At 46.8% G+C, this 15,109-nt stretch overlaps 1 protein-coding gene across 1 annotated transcript in view; it reads left to right on the forward strand.

Annotated features, from left to right (window-relative positions):
• Nucleotides 1–15,109, forward strand: part of LOC144146405 (neprilysin-1-like) — a 32,864-nt gene that overhangs the window by 2,968 nt on the left and 14,787 nt on the right. Inside the window, exons 2-8 of the mRNA XM_077678361.1 lie at nt 944–1,126; nt 2,966–3,052; nt 3,835–3,965; nt 4,520–4,751; nt 8,831–8,929; nt 12,553–12,630; nt 14,402–14,514. Of these exons, the coding sequence (XP_077534487.1) occupies nt 944–1,126; nt 2,966–3,052; nt 3,835–3,965; nt 4,520–4,751; nt 8,831–8,929; nt 12,553–12,630; nt 14,402–14,514 (923 nt within the window). The remainder of the gene's footprint in view (nt 1–943; nt 1,127–2,965; nt 3,053–3,834; nt 3,966–4,519; nt 4,752–8,830; nt 8,930–12,552; nt 12,631–14,401; nt 14,515–15,109) is intronic.

Below are 15,109 nucleotides of genomic sequence, written 5' to 3' on the forward strand. Positions count from 1 at the left end.
TTAAATAATTAGCAGGAAAAGACGAAGAAACGAGAGCAAAAAAATAAACGCCAAAACGAATTGCGGTAGAGAAGTCTGATAAGTATCACCAAGCTGTCGCCTTCAAAGCATGTAGCAGATTTTTTAGATCAGGTTTTTTAGGGAGTCTTTTCGATCAAGTTTAGGTGCACCTGAATTCTGCAATTAAGGGGTAAAAGGCGGGTTTACTGTCATCATAAAATATTGTCAATCCGCCCGTCTACAACGAAGCTGTGCCGGGTAGAAATAAAGGCTAAAGTGACTACAGTGGCTACAGTGATAGTTTGTACCGTTTGGCGTGAATAAGATTGAAAAATGTGTTATCAACAGAACAAAACTGGCCATTTAGTCTCTGTTTACCATGGGCACCTACGAGACGTAAACTATTGCGAAGCTGATATTAGGCAACACGTGTTATCTTTACGAGCAGATGCATGCAGTTTCTTTACGAAGTGCATTATTCAAGAATGTCGTCTATAGGAAACTATCAACCGACTTTGCGACGGATGACAAAGTGCTGCCGGCTAGGGCACACATTACTTCGATAGGCAAAGAAACATGAGAAAATTAATATACAAAAAAATGAGGTCATCAAGCCCTGACTTCTCTGATATAGAAGAAAAATTCAAACTTTTTTGGGATTTAGGCGCTAAAGCTGCAACTGGGCTATCAAGGGCACCGCAGTCGAAGTCTCCAGATTGCTTTCGACCACCTGGGCGTCTTTACTATGCGCCAAAATCTCGACGCACGACTGTTATCGTATTTAATCTCCAACAACAACAAAAAAAAAAAAAAACGGCCGCTGCGGTCAGGATAGAGCCCGCATCCTTGAGCCGAGCAGCACAGGCTTAACTACTGAGCCAACATGGCAAGTCTGTCGGGGCGAAACAAATTATGGAGTTTGCTGCCCGCGCATTTCGCGCAGATCGGACAGCCGTCGTTCGGCGTCGAGACCGCGGTGCTTCGGTCCCGGTACCGGTCTCCCTTCTTCAGCATACTGCACCGCTACAAGCTGTACATGTACCGCAGTGCGCTGCTCATGGGATCCAACGTGGCCGCCGCCGACCTCGTCAACGAGATTGTCCGCTTCGAGGCGGCGCTGGCAACGGTACGCTGGTTGACAGGAGTAACGGAGTGTTCGCTCTTCGCTTCCTCTATTGCTACGCAATCTTTCCCACTCAGCCGAGCATAACCGAGGCTATGGCCCACCGGTACTCGATAGACTCCTTCAGGGATATAACGGCAACTTCACGTTGATTTAGAAATTTGGTTGAAGCAAGAGCTAAAATGAGAGTTAGAAGAGCTGCTAATCGGGGATGTTGATGTATATTAGTCGTGAATATTATGCTACAGTGACGGAGACAGGCAAGTACACAGGACAAAGTGCTTCGTCTCTGCAACTGCACTACAAAGGGCAAAGGGTTTTCGCCTCTGCACATACATTACCCACCATTAATATGTGATCCAGTAAACTTCTTAGAAACAGAGCATTTAGCAGTGGACAACCATTTACCACTTTAAAGGGGCCATGCAGACAAAACACAAGTTTGGTTCGTTCGAGAGATTGCCTCGTTGTAATCACACTGACACCACTTTTCACGCACACTTCGCTGAAATAAACTATATAATTAGGGGGAAAGGGGAATGGCCATGCGACCCACTAGTTCATTTCCCGCAACAGAACCTATGATGTCATATGCCCAGCTGTGCGATTAGCTGGGGCCGGCGAAAGCAAACGCAAATTAGGCAGGGCTTATACGCTTGCCGAACGAGCTATTTGCGCTTAAATGTAGTGAATGTGTATTTTACAGTAGCAAGAATGCTGGGTTAAACAATGACAATTACTAAAATACTCGTAAACATAGAAGTACCGATGTGTTTTGCTGTTGGTACTGGGCGCACTGTGCTTGTTGTAGCTGCACAGCAGTCCACCGCTTTGGAGCAATGGCCGATTGGCGTAAGCGACGTTAGTCTTACGTGGCCCTGTTTGTCGAGCATACCCCATGTTTCACGAAACGATTACTTTCTGCCGTAACAAAAAGAAGCCAGGTGCAAATACGTTCAAAAACAAAGCAACGGTGGACAACGGACCGCGGCTATAGTAGCGCCATGAGGGAGGACTGACGCTAAGTGAGGCTGTAGAGCCTAATTGCGCACTGGAAGTTCGTTTGAATACCTGCCTTTGTGACTTCACGGCAGACGTCAAGAAAACACACATTTTGGCGGGATAGTCAGAATTTTAACCTAAACTGATTATTTCTCAGTGAGTACGGCATTGTTTGCTTCCGCACAAGTGATGGGGGTAGCATAAAACCCGTAATCTTTCGAATAAAACGAACGTATTTTGTCTGCGGGGCCCCTTTAATAACGGCGTGGAAAAACCTTACGGAGGGCGGCTCAATTATCAGAACCTTCAGCTGCCATTGAACAAAAACTTCCCTTAATTGAAGTAAAGGGAAACTGAACGCTTCCCTTTACGTTTCGTATTTCTCAACGTACTCGGCCACGGCTTGCCGCCGTCCTGAATAATCCGTCACTGGGCCAAGCAAAATAACACTAAAAAATGACATACGCCAGTTCACATCAACCCAGGTAAGCCACGAAAAATTAAAGCATCGTGGTTACGTCGATTCCCGCCTGCGTTGGATCCGTCAACTTTCTTTTTGCAACGCACACGCTGATTAACGCGCCGACGCAACGCAGACGATGAGGCGCGCCGTAGTGGAGGGCTCCGGATTAATTTTGACCACCTGGGAATCTTTAACGTGCACCGAAATCTCGTACACGCGGGCGTTTTTGTTTTTCGCCTCCATCAGAAAAGTGGCCGCCGCGGCCGGGAATCGAACGCGAGACCTCGTGCTCAGCAGCGCAACGCCTTAGCCACTGAGCCACCGCAGCGGGTGCAGCGCACACGTGATTGTCGAATTTATGGCGGAACATTTTTCAGATATCCGAACCTGCCGACGTCGTCCACAACCCGAGGAGGGTTTACAACCTCATGGCTTTGCGAACACTCGAAGGTGCCATACCTGAGGTTTGTGTACCGGTATCCTATCTTCCGTGCGTCTTGTTCATTCAATATAAATGTGGGGTAATATCGCTCAAAAAAGTGTCCTTAGCTAAGCCTATCCTTGTTTCCGAAGGTGTTCTCGAAAGCCTCGAAATAAATCCTGCAAATGTATTTTTTTTAACACTACGCAAGGACAATTTTAAATATTGAGGCAGAAAGTTTGTGGTGCAAATACAAGTGTTGTCAAGAGTCAGCTCTGATAACAATAAACCCAAGCAAACAATACCACATGCTTACGTTCTTCGTGGTCCTTGTGATAAATATCTTGTAACCAGCCGGGAGACATCCTTGTCTCTTCACCTTTCGTCTGGCTCATCGTTAGCATAAACCTCCGCTGTATGAAGTTTCAGCTAGATCGGCAGTAGCGAATACTATCTGGACGACTTACAGTCGGTAAAAGGCTTGTCTATAACAGCGGTTGCAACTTCAACCAGCTACATCCGAAAACTGCCGACACATACTCGTTCCAAACATGTCGGAGGCAAAAGCGAAGGGCTTAGACTTCAGAATTCCGCAGTATTTTTATTCAAATCCCGCTAAGGCGGGACAGGATAGGGCTGAGAGTACGAAAGCTGTGTTATAGACAAGCCTTTTACCGGCTGTACATTTTCAATAAGCTGAAGTGTGCGGCTGCCAGTGACGTTAGCAGTCATGCACCCACAGTTTCATTGACGGCATCCCTCGTCGAAAGTTTGTTTCCCAGCAGAGCTCTGACCACTGTCCTTCAATCTCCCGGCGGAGAACAGGTTCGCTGGACGTACTTCCTGAACCTCATCCTGCGCGATGTGGGAGTCTCCATGGACCTGAACGACCACGTGGTCGTCACGAACCCCATCTACCTCAAGAGGCTCTCCAGGCTGCTCAAGCACGTCCCCAGGTAACGCGCAACGATAATGCCAGGAAAGCAGTCGTGAGAGCGAAAGAGACGAGTGTCACACTTAAGGGAAGAAATTCCGGGTAAACTGCACAAAATAAGCCTGTGTAACACTGACATCAACATTAACTTAATCATCATCATCACCATCATCATCATATTCAACAAAATTCTATTCGAAAGGCCTCACCAACAGAATTAAAACTATACCAAGCATCATATGAACTCATTCCTTGCCCCCGTGAAATTTCTGCCACCCTTCCGCGAACTGTCGGACGGGATTGCTGATGCTTGTGATTTTTGATGTCACCCGGGCGGATATTTAAAGGCCATTCTTTCTTTTCTAACTACAAATGTGTTTGTATTCACACAAAAAGACACCAACTGTTTCCCCTATGCCTTCTAGGGACGGTCATCAATAGGGCATCTTTGTGTTTGTCCGTCCGTCCCACCGTCCGTTCTTCTAGTCACGAAGTTATCCCGTAGAAGAAAACGTTGCGTGCCATCACAGTTGCTCACTGCCACACATGTTTCACACGCACATCTCCCTCTTGCAGCTCTGTGGTGGCCAACTACGTGGGCTGGCGCATCGTGCAGGAGATGGGCCCGCACGCGGTGGGCCGGTTCCGGCAGGCGCGGTTCCGCTTCGACCGCTACCGGTACCTGATGAAGGAGGACGTGCAGGTGCCCAGGGAGTGCGTCCGCCTCAGCGCACGCTTCCTGAGGTTCGCCGTCGGCAGGCTGTACTTCGACCGGCGCGTCACCAAGCCCGTGCGCCGGTTCAAGGCGGTGAGGGGAGGACGCACGCTTCTCTAATCGAGGAGTGTATGAGAGAACGCAGAGAACAGAGCTTGCGGCACACTACTCGGTGTTTGGGCGTGCGTTAAGTGTGAACGCGCAGCGTTGAAGTTCAACGCCCTAAACACGTCCTAGCTTTTGTCTTGAGATCGCAATTAGGAGAAAAGAGAGTTCTCAGTTACTCTAAAACGACGCTACAAAAATGCCTTCCTGGGTGAGACTAATGAGTGATAGCAAGGAGAAGGCGTCCAAACTTTCATATTCGTTTTGAACGATGATTTGATAGCTGTCAGACAGGATCAAAGTACGTCATTTTCGTTTACAACCACCTTATTCAAGAGATATTACCATACCTTTTATTGATAAATTCTTTTTGCACCTTTTGTTTGAACCTCAGTATTTTTGTTTTGTTGTTGCACCTTAGCACTAGCGGTGGCTGCTAACGCCTCGAGGTAACGTGCGCGGAGGTGAGGGTACCCGTTAGTATGCTTGTAGCACCGCAGATGGGTGGGCGATAATCATGCGATTGGTAGCCAACAACTCGGCATCATCCCAGCCATGGAACAACGGCATACCATTTCCAGAGTGTGTCACCGTAAAATAATAAATTTTAATTTCTTGCTGACAGTTATCAAGAGGTCGTACTGCTATACTCTTCTCTTGGGGGCGCTTTGTGAAGCGTGTTTTCACCGCACTCGCGCTTAATGTTGCGTGAAGAGATGAACGCGAAGCGCTGGTGCACTTAAGTAGCAGTGCAGTAGGTTGCGGACGGACTCCCCATTGCAAAAGCAAGATGTGCGAGGCGGGCGACACAGGAGACAAAATTAAAGCCGTACCACTCAATGCGAAATCTGTCAGAAGTGCAGAGGGGTGATTCGCCATAATGGGCTGTGGCGCTTTTATCCGCTCACTCTTACCACACATCACGCTCTTCGCCGCCAGGTCTCATTCCTGTCCTGATGGATTCAACGGAGATTTGTCCAAGGCATTTCAAATTTCCCGCCTCCGCAGTGCTGGCGCGCCCCCTGCCTGAAACTGCGCCAGCAGGAGTTCTGTTTGTTTTCTTTTTGTTTGTTTTTTTCGTTTGTGGACTTGCTTTTCCTCCCACTCGTGCCGGCGTTGCGCTGCCACTCCTTTTCGCTTACTATCGTAAAAACCAACCCAACGAGCGTTCCTAACCAAATGAACGCAGGCGCTGCCGGTTAATTGCGTATATTTTGTCTCAGATGTACCTGCAGTTTTCCCTGTGCTAAACAACGAGTAGGTGTATGACAAGCGGCAGCGGTTCACGAGTTTCGAACGCTTATGACAATGTAAACCGCTTGGCTTTCGAAGCCTGTGGGTTACGCCGCGACGACAGCCGCTACGACAGCCGCTACGACGGGAGGCCGTGTGGCTCTACTTGGGTCCATCGAGTGAGCTACGACGGCACGGCGAGCCCTTAAAGTGCCCCTTTTGCAACCCCCCCATCCCTTCCGAAGCCCATGATTTCATCCACTCGATATGCCCGTTTGTATGACACGAAAACCGAAATACATATGAGGCGCTTTTTTTTTCTTTTTTCTGAATGAGCCAGATCCACCTAACGCGAATTCGAGAAACAAGCTGAAGTTTGTTACCTGAACTAAAGGCAACGCTGTGAAATCTGTTATATGGTATATTTTACAGGTCAGCTAGGGGAAGGTTATGGCCACAAGTAATTGAAAATTATGCAGTGAATTTGGCCAATATTGGGGCAATAAGTTCGCATTTGGCTCATATTGAATTGAAACAGTTGATTAGGCATTCTTATAAAAACGTTATTTAATGTGACTTTCAAGCATGGTGTGATTCAGTTTTGGTGGAAAAGGCATTAAAGTATGCAACAGGGCTTCAAGAACAGTAGACCTACACATGGGAAGCACGTGTGTGCTCTCGGCACCATTAGCAGCTCTCTTCGATTTCTTCCCTAGGATGATTTTCTTGGGCGCGCCTGAAGGCACTCACGAAGTAAGCAAGCTCTTCATTGCTTTGCCAAGAATTTCCAAAACATGTCATGAGAAAGCTGCTCGTATCTTCTTCGTCACCTTAACGAAGTGGTTCGTACTCTCAGGGGGTAGGTGGGGAGGATTTGCCAGGGCTTGTAAGCAGCAGCTATTTAGTTAAGTACTGAAATGGTAAACATGGGAGTAAAAAAATAAATATAGCCAGAGTTATTTCGTAGGGATTGGTAAGACGAAATGAAATCATTCTTTCACATCTCTCAGTTTCATTTCCTTCACTTCTACTTCCGTTCCCTTCGTCGTGTGCATCCGGGGACAGATCTTTCGCTGGTCTTAAAATTATCGCCTGAATTAATAGTAAGCCAGCTTCGAAAAGACAAAAAAAAACTTCCGAAAACACCCCGAAACAGTCTGAACAGTCAAGCCAAAAGCAAACTCCCTTTGGGCAAATGGATTTGCCTCATGTAGATCTGTGAAACAGCAGAATCTGGCTCATTTTTTATACGAACTACGATTTGCGTACACGTTTTCAGGGCGTTATATCTACTGTTTTCTTGCCACCCCTCTTTTAGGGGAAAGCTGCCGAAAGTTTTTCTTGTCCCTGCAGTTCTATCCTACTTATACCCCTGCTACACTAGGATCTAAATGTCATTTGAACCAAATGTCATTTCACTCAAATGGGTTGCTTCGAATGCCATTCAGAATCCGCCGTGCTACACTACAATTTCGATGGCATTTGAAAGCTTTCACAACTGTTCGCTGTGCTGTAGTGGCGCTGTTGTTGCCCCGTTCCGTTTTCGTACACTAATACAACAATCAAACTTAGGAGCAGTCCGAGGCAGGAAAATGATATGAAATTAGAAGAGACACCAGTTTTGACTCTGAATATGGCTGCCTTGCGTTGTTTTTGTTTGTGTTTTTTGCAACTGACCCACTGGTTTTGAGAGTAGGAAAATTAAATATGTTGATTTCGTATTTTAAGTAAATAAACAGTGAACAAAGTTTCACAAACAACAATATTTTGTTTGTTTTCGTACGGAAGTATTATATTTTTATTGCCGATCGAAGGCGCTGCGTCCGAGAGTGCTGGAAATGACATTTGAAATCTTAAATGTCTCTCTCGGTGCTTATTTGGCTCGAATGTCATTTGAGCCAAATGGCATTTGAAAACCTAGTGTAGCAGCACAACTTGGCATTTGAGTCAAATGACATTTGGTTCAAATGACATTTGGACCCTGGTGTAGCAGGGGTATTAGTTTCTGTTTCTGGATATGGCTCATTTCGAGAGAAAAAAACGCCTCATATATTAGTAAACAACCACCCCCGCGAATGTCACTCGTATTTTGTATGTGCGTGTGCGAGTTCGTGCGTGTTCAATTGGAGTAGAAATTTCCAGGCAGGTGTGCGACGCAAAGAAAGTGCAGTTTGTTCCTGTCATGTGGGCCTAAAAAAACGATGAAATAACGTAGGGGAGGCCGTGCGTACTGATGTTGCAAGGCGCCACTTTTTTTAAAGCCTGCTATCGCTTTTATGTGCACTCTCTACCCTTCTTTGCGACATTCCACTGCAGAGAGTCGACAACGCAAATATTTTTTTTAACATGAAAGTGTTTTATTCCTGGATACACCAAGATTTCGCTGACGTCATATCCGTCACGGAAATGACGCCAGTACAACGAAGCAAGCGACCTGTAAAGGGAGCACCCCGACACGCAGGGTCTTCTTGCGGGGAAGCAACCTTTAGTACTAAAGAGTACGTTATACTTAGGGTTCATCGTTTTCATGTTTTATATTTTAACACGGAAGTGTTTTATGCCGGGATACACCAAGAATTCACTGATGTCATATCCGTTACGGAAATGGCGCCAGTACACCTTTGCCGAAGTGACCCGCCAGCGCGATGTCACTCGCCAGGCACACCCACAAGAAAGCCGCCGGCCCGCAAATCATGCTGAACTGCAGATTTCGCTGCATGTTTCACTTTCGTGTTTTACCGATTCCTACGACAGAGGAATCAACCGCAGATTTTTTTCTTTCGTTTTTGTTGCCGCTTACCACCAACTTGTGCCCGCCCTCCCCTTGTGGCCAGGTGCACGACGTGGCGGAAGAAGTGCGGGATGCCTTCGACGTCCTCATCGACATGAGCGACTGGATGAACCCAGAGACCAAGGCCCTCGCCCGGGAAAAGGTCGGCTCCTATTTGCACGGTGCAGGATGTTCGCGCTTGTTCACTGTGCTTACAGACTCACACAAGGGCGTCGGGGCACCATAGTCGGGGTGATATCGCACAATGTGTCCCCGGCGATGCATTACCACGGCGTAGCGTGGAAGTGGCAGCATAAAACCACATTGAATCTAATGGACATTCCCAGGGAAAAATTGAGCGGTGGCTTCTAGGTGGGCGACTGGATGACTGATGTCGCTTATCGCCTAACGACAGCCTGGATTCATAATAAATGTGGCTTAGATGAAAACGCCGTTCATTGCGAGAGCTGCAGCACACCGATTAATAATGATATACTAAACCCTGAGTTGAAATTCTGTCTCGAATCATTCGTAACTCTGTTTTATGTTGTTTAGATCCTGAAATTCTCCTCAAAGTGTCGTATGCTCAGTAATCTGTATTGCGCTAATGATAAAAAAATGTTCGACCTCGTAATGTAACACATTCGATTCATTAATAAGTGTGTCTTTCAAATAGCTCCTGTTCTGTCGGGACTTCCTAAAAGTGAATCTCAACAATGGTGAAGGAACAGTTTAGTAGGTTAAATATTTCGATTATTGTCACTGTACTTTAGCTGAGTCCCAGCTCATTTCTTTACATTCAGTTAGCTGAAATCGCTGCCCGTGCACGGCTGTTTGCCACGCACATTGCCCTAGTGTTAGCGTGGATAAATGAGCGTGATTCCAAGCATTTGCAGCCAGCTCATGCAGATGGGACATACACATACAAACTCAAATGGCTAATACGAGGAGCGAACGTTGTCTTGTCGAGAGACGTTACATGTCTTCCGCCGGGAGTCATCTTTGCCCCGCAGTTGTATACATAGGCCAGGAAGGAAAGGAGCTTTTGTCTTATCTTTGTAGCGGTAATAGTGCGCAACGACTGATGGTAGGCTAGGGAAGTCGACGAATTTCACACCATTTTGCTGTATCCCGAATGCGTTTAATTGGCCGACGGTAACGAAAAACAGCTTGTCAATAATGATGCGGAGCTATCGCTAAATACTAGTGATCATTTTTAGGGTGTCGGTGACGGGCAGTGCTATCAAAATGTGGCGTTAAGTTGTAATATCGAAGATTTTTACAATAGCCGGCTATAAATAAAATGGATGCGGGTTCTACACCAGCCAACTACATTCGACGTCATTTTCTTATTAGCTGAATATGCGTTGAGGAAATACGTAGGAAGTTTGAAGGACAGTTCCAGTCCACGTAGCATTCGCCGCTGGGGCTATAGAGTAGTCGGTTCCTTGTAGGCCCTCTTATCTGAGATTCCGAAGAACCAAGCGATCCCCGGCAAGGTGGCAGCGTAGGGTAGCGGCTTGTGGGATAGTTCTACAACTCACCTGTACAGATAGAAGTGGTTGGCTGGATGGTCGTCCTTTGTATCCCAGTTTTTCTTCAGTGCAGGCGCTAACGCCTGGCGGATGCGAATGCACCAAGCGGAGACATTAGCCGGTCTTTCAAGGCTTGGAATCAAGTCCAGACAGAGAAGAATGGAACCCCGGGTGGAACCCCCTTCTCTTCTCGACACTCCGCACCATGCCTCGTCAGTTCATAGTTCAGAGTATTGGGCGATAGGGAGACATGCCGGCAGGCGCGAGTTCTCATGCGACCTCTCAGTATGCGACCTCAGCTCGGAGTCGTATCTGCGGTGATCACTTTGCCGTTCATAGCCTTGGGCAGCGCGACGAAAGTGTAATATGGGTAATCGCACCCGCGATATTCCGTTCCCACATAGGTATGTGCAAGCGCGGCTGTTCCGACGCATTGCAGAACTCTATTTTAACGCGCTGATGTGCCGCGAACCACCCCTAAACTGACCTAGAAGATGCGAAGTCACCCTTATTTACTAAATGTAAGCGCAAATGTGACCTAAGAGACCACCTCACAGTAAAAAAAAATGATGGTTTAAGAAAAAAAAGTACCATGCTGGTGCCCCAAATCAGGCCGTTGGCGCCAAACCCCGCAATTCCACGCTAACGCTACCGAGGCTGAGCAGCGGTTTTAGCAGTTGGCAAAAAGTACAGAGGGAGTGTTCCAAGCGAGCCCGTACAGGGTGTCGGGGCGTACAAGAAGTTCCGGGCTTGTACTTATGCGCAAACGGACTGTCGCGTCGCACTCAAGCAGTTCAGTTCTTTTTTCCCACAAGTGGCTTTGTATACATGCACATCTGGCGTGTACAAAGGCTTGGACCATCAGAACAGCCTGCATTGGTACTCGCACTCAAAAGCCTGTATAACGTGCTCGCGGCGTTTCTTTATGCTCGCCTACAGAGTTCGAGATAACTGTCCAAACAGTGCTTCCCTCCCTTTTCCGTCCTTCCCCCACCTTACTCCGCTCAACGTTGAAGGTGTAGGTAAAGCTGTCATAGAAGGCAAACATTTTGAAAAGTTATCCAAGATGACGCAGCTGAACAGTGCTCTACTCGTCTATACGTCGTAGGCTACATACAAGGATGGTTCCAATGCTGACTTTCTGATTTTTTTTTCTTATTTGTACGTCCTGCATGTGTTGGAATTTCGCGATCTTGCATGTATGGAGTGTTGGCGCCTGAGGGGTACTCCGGGGGCAGCCGCTGTTGATGGGTAAAATCGCTTGGTGCGGAACAACGTTTCGGGGAGCTACCGTATTGACTCGCGTAATGATCGCACTTTTTTTTTTCCAAAAAAATATGATGCAAATTTAGGGGTTCGTTCATTACTCCAGGTAAATATTTCGCGAAAAAAGTTTCAGCGCAGAAAATGCAAGCAATTTGCACGTCAGAATTTTTACGACAGGTCTAATGAACACAATAAAAATAAATAAAATACATAATAAACACTCCACGGACCACCGCCAGCCGCGTTTCAAAGTGACGCAAAATGCAGTGTTTTCGTGAATTACGGAACGCACCGGAACGAGTTTGCGGCGAGGTGGGAACAGGTCGACCAATAAGTGGCTGCTGCTGTCACAGTGCGGGACATCAATACAGACACAGCTGCCGACGCCGCAAAATGAGCGCCTTTTTTCTTTGTCTTGTGAGTGCATTATGTGCATTTAGTGCCAGCTCCTTCCGCACCAATAATGTACTTATGCTAGCCGATATCGCTATTATCGGAAAGTCTGCGGCAATACCGTAGCCATGCCCGCTTTAAAAGAGGAGGAAACAGGTAAGTATACGGCCATCATCAGCTAGACTTGGCACACATACGACATATTGCTGTGGCAAGTTCAGGGTCCGATCATACCGCGGGAAATAAAAAAAAAGTATTTTGGCAACAGACTTGAGGGGTGCGATCATTACGCGAGTGTGATCATTAGGCGAGCACATACGGTACATACTATTCAGATCCGTTCGTTACATGAGCCGGCCTCCATACTCGTTTTTTCGTAGTAAAACCGTCCAGGGTAATGGATATGGCACAATCGTTTCTCCCGTTAGCTGGATGGAATCAACGCCTTCGTGGACACCTTCATAGGAACTGCAGTTCCTAAACCGAATAAAGGCACACCGCGTTTTTCTCCTATAGCATCGCTGCCGGCGTCCATTACAGCTGGTGTTCCACTCCCTCTTTGATGCCCCTCGTGCGCTTCTTATCTTTCCAGCTGCATCGTCTCCAGCTGCACATCGGGTTCCCCCACTGGATAAGGAGTGACCGAGACCTCGACGACTATTACAAGGACGTGAGTGACGCTGTGCTATAGATAGCCATCGCTGCTGAAAATCTTGGGTCTTTCATTTCTGTTTTACTTATGTCCGCAAGTTCAGGGCCATTTTATGAATAGCATGTAATCATCAAATGACGACAATTACAAATTCGAACGGCTTGCAGAATGAAATGTTTTCACAGTTTCGGCATATGTGGTGTAGGAACGGCGCACGTATTCGTTGTTTTCACGCAGTGAACGCCTGTAACCACCCACCCAGTTATCCATGGCGAATTACCGCAACCTACATTCTAAAGAAGTAGGTGGTCTTGACCGGAGTGCTCCAGAATGACCAATTCAAGGGACCGAATTCTGTGAATGGCGAAGCGCAACTTATGATTTGGCGAAGATGTGCGCAAGAAAAACAAGCAAGGCGTGAATAGGGTTTTGCATTGCGCAATGGCCTTGCGCAGATGCCCTTTTTACCCTCGAATTGAATGCTCGGCCACGTCATCCGCCAAATTTGCACACTAGGCCACTTCGATTGGTCGTTCTAGAGCAGGTGTCGGCAACTCGCATGCGGCCCGTGGGGAAGTAATACGTGGCCCCCGGCCCGACGTCAGAACCCCCCTCCCCTTGTCACTTCCTATTTATCTGAAGGCTGACATGGCAATTTGAACTTCAAATAGGGTTAGGCAGGAACAAAGCAAGATCGCTTCTAATTGGCATTGCCCCCCATCATTACACTTAGGCAGATGACGTCTTCACTTCGTTTCTTCGCAACGATCAAGCGGAGCGCGGAACGGGTTTTCATTTGCGGCAAGCATGGCTCAGCGTGACTGACGGACGGAAGAGCGCCCTGTATTAACTACTGACACCACCGCTGTAAAACTTCAGTCGCACCGTGATTGCCTGCGAACACCGGTTGTAGTACACTACTAAAAGTACCCCAGAGTAATTCTTCGGACTATTAATAACACGTTCTGTTTCCGTCCAGTTTTAAATTCGAGCAAGCGTCTGGTACAAAGTTTAGTGAATTTGTACCCCTTGATATCATGCATTGATTGCCTGTTTTCTCATCACCTTAAATACTTCCGTACCTTATTTACTACATCGGTGCACAAGAAGGGCTCCATGACAGGAAATGCCGGGCGCCCATTGCCGTACGAATTACAATTACGTCGCACAGTTTTGGAATCTAGTTGGTTGCTACTTCAGATTATCACATTTTATTGTCAAACGATTTCGTGGTTATCGTTATATACCTTTTTTTGTGAAGAACGCTTTAATAGATGTGGTTGAGCGCAAATCGCTCGATACTGCCTTTCTACGTACAAGAGAGCTGTCACAGATCCCATCACTTCATTAGGCAAAGACCATAGTCAAGTTAAACAAGCATTCTTCAAGGAATTTATTTCTGCAAAGAACGCCTTTATATTGGTCATGCAGATGAAGAAGTGCCTTCTTTCAGCAAAGTTGAACGGATGACTGGAAGAGACTTATCTGCAACACCATTTAGTTCCCTTTTACGTATTGCATATGATAATCAGATGAGAGCAATTACATAGCATACCCTGTGAACTTATATAGCTTGAGCAACACTTGGTCTGCTTACATGTAGAAGAAGTCGTCACCTCATTTACTAGTTACTGCACCCAAGGATATGAATGAAGTTTTTCCCCACAAAGCAACAATTCTTTTTAGGATGCTGTTCTTCATTTAATTCGCCCACACTGGTCATTGGAAGGAAAATACTTGAACGAAGGTGTTTCAGGTTCATCTCTGCGTACTCGACGGTTACATGCAGGTTCCCGACCTGAGAAAAGAGGATTTCTTCTTCAGCTTGCTGATCACGATGAGGATCTACAACCGCATCATGTTGGGTCGACTGAGGCAGTTGAACAAGGCCAGCGACTTCGGGCAAGTGTCATTGTCGCTGTCAGCTGGGCACTCGTTAAATTTAGCGCGCTGTTTGCATGCGCTCTTTGTGTGTTTTAGTGGTCGTTACCACGTTTCGTGATTTGTTCAACCTCCCAGTCTAAAACTACAACCGGAACACCGCAGAATTCCGGTATTCTGTTGCAACAGAATTGTAACAAGAATTCCTGTCGCGTGACAAAAAACTTTGTTGTGACAACAGAAGCCTTGTCGTTACAACAAAGCCATCTGTTGTTACGACACACATTTACGTCGTGACGACGAAGTCAATTTTCTCAACGACAATCATTCCTGGAGTCATAACAGGACTGCCTGCCGCTACGACAGTCATCATGCTGTCGTGACATCACCAGCTGCCAGAATAACGACACAAGAATACGACAAGACGACAGTACGACACGCAAAAATACGACAAACAGGAATTTTTCTTGTCATTTTCGAGTGGGCGCAATGTGATTTCTTAATGCACACAGTAACATTGCGGGTAAACACATATCTGGACGCCAAAACTAGATTATTAGAAGATTCACAGAAAAAGAACTTACGAACAATCGAGGAAAATTCAATGACAACTTTC

This window comes from Haemaphysalis longicornis, unplaced genomic scaffold (assembly GCF_048455015.1).
Source record: "Haemaphysalis longicornis isolate Haplotype H1 unplaced genomic scaffold, Haemaphysalis longicornis Haplotype H1 scaffold_7, whole genome shotgun sequence".
NCBI lineage: Eukaryota > Metazoa > Arthropoda > Arachnida > Ixodida > Ixodidae > Haemaphysalis > Haemaphysalis longicornis.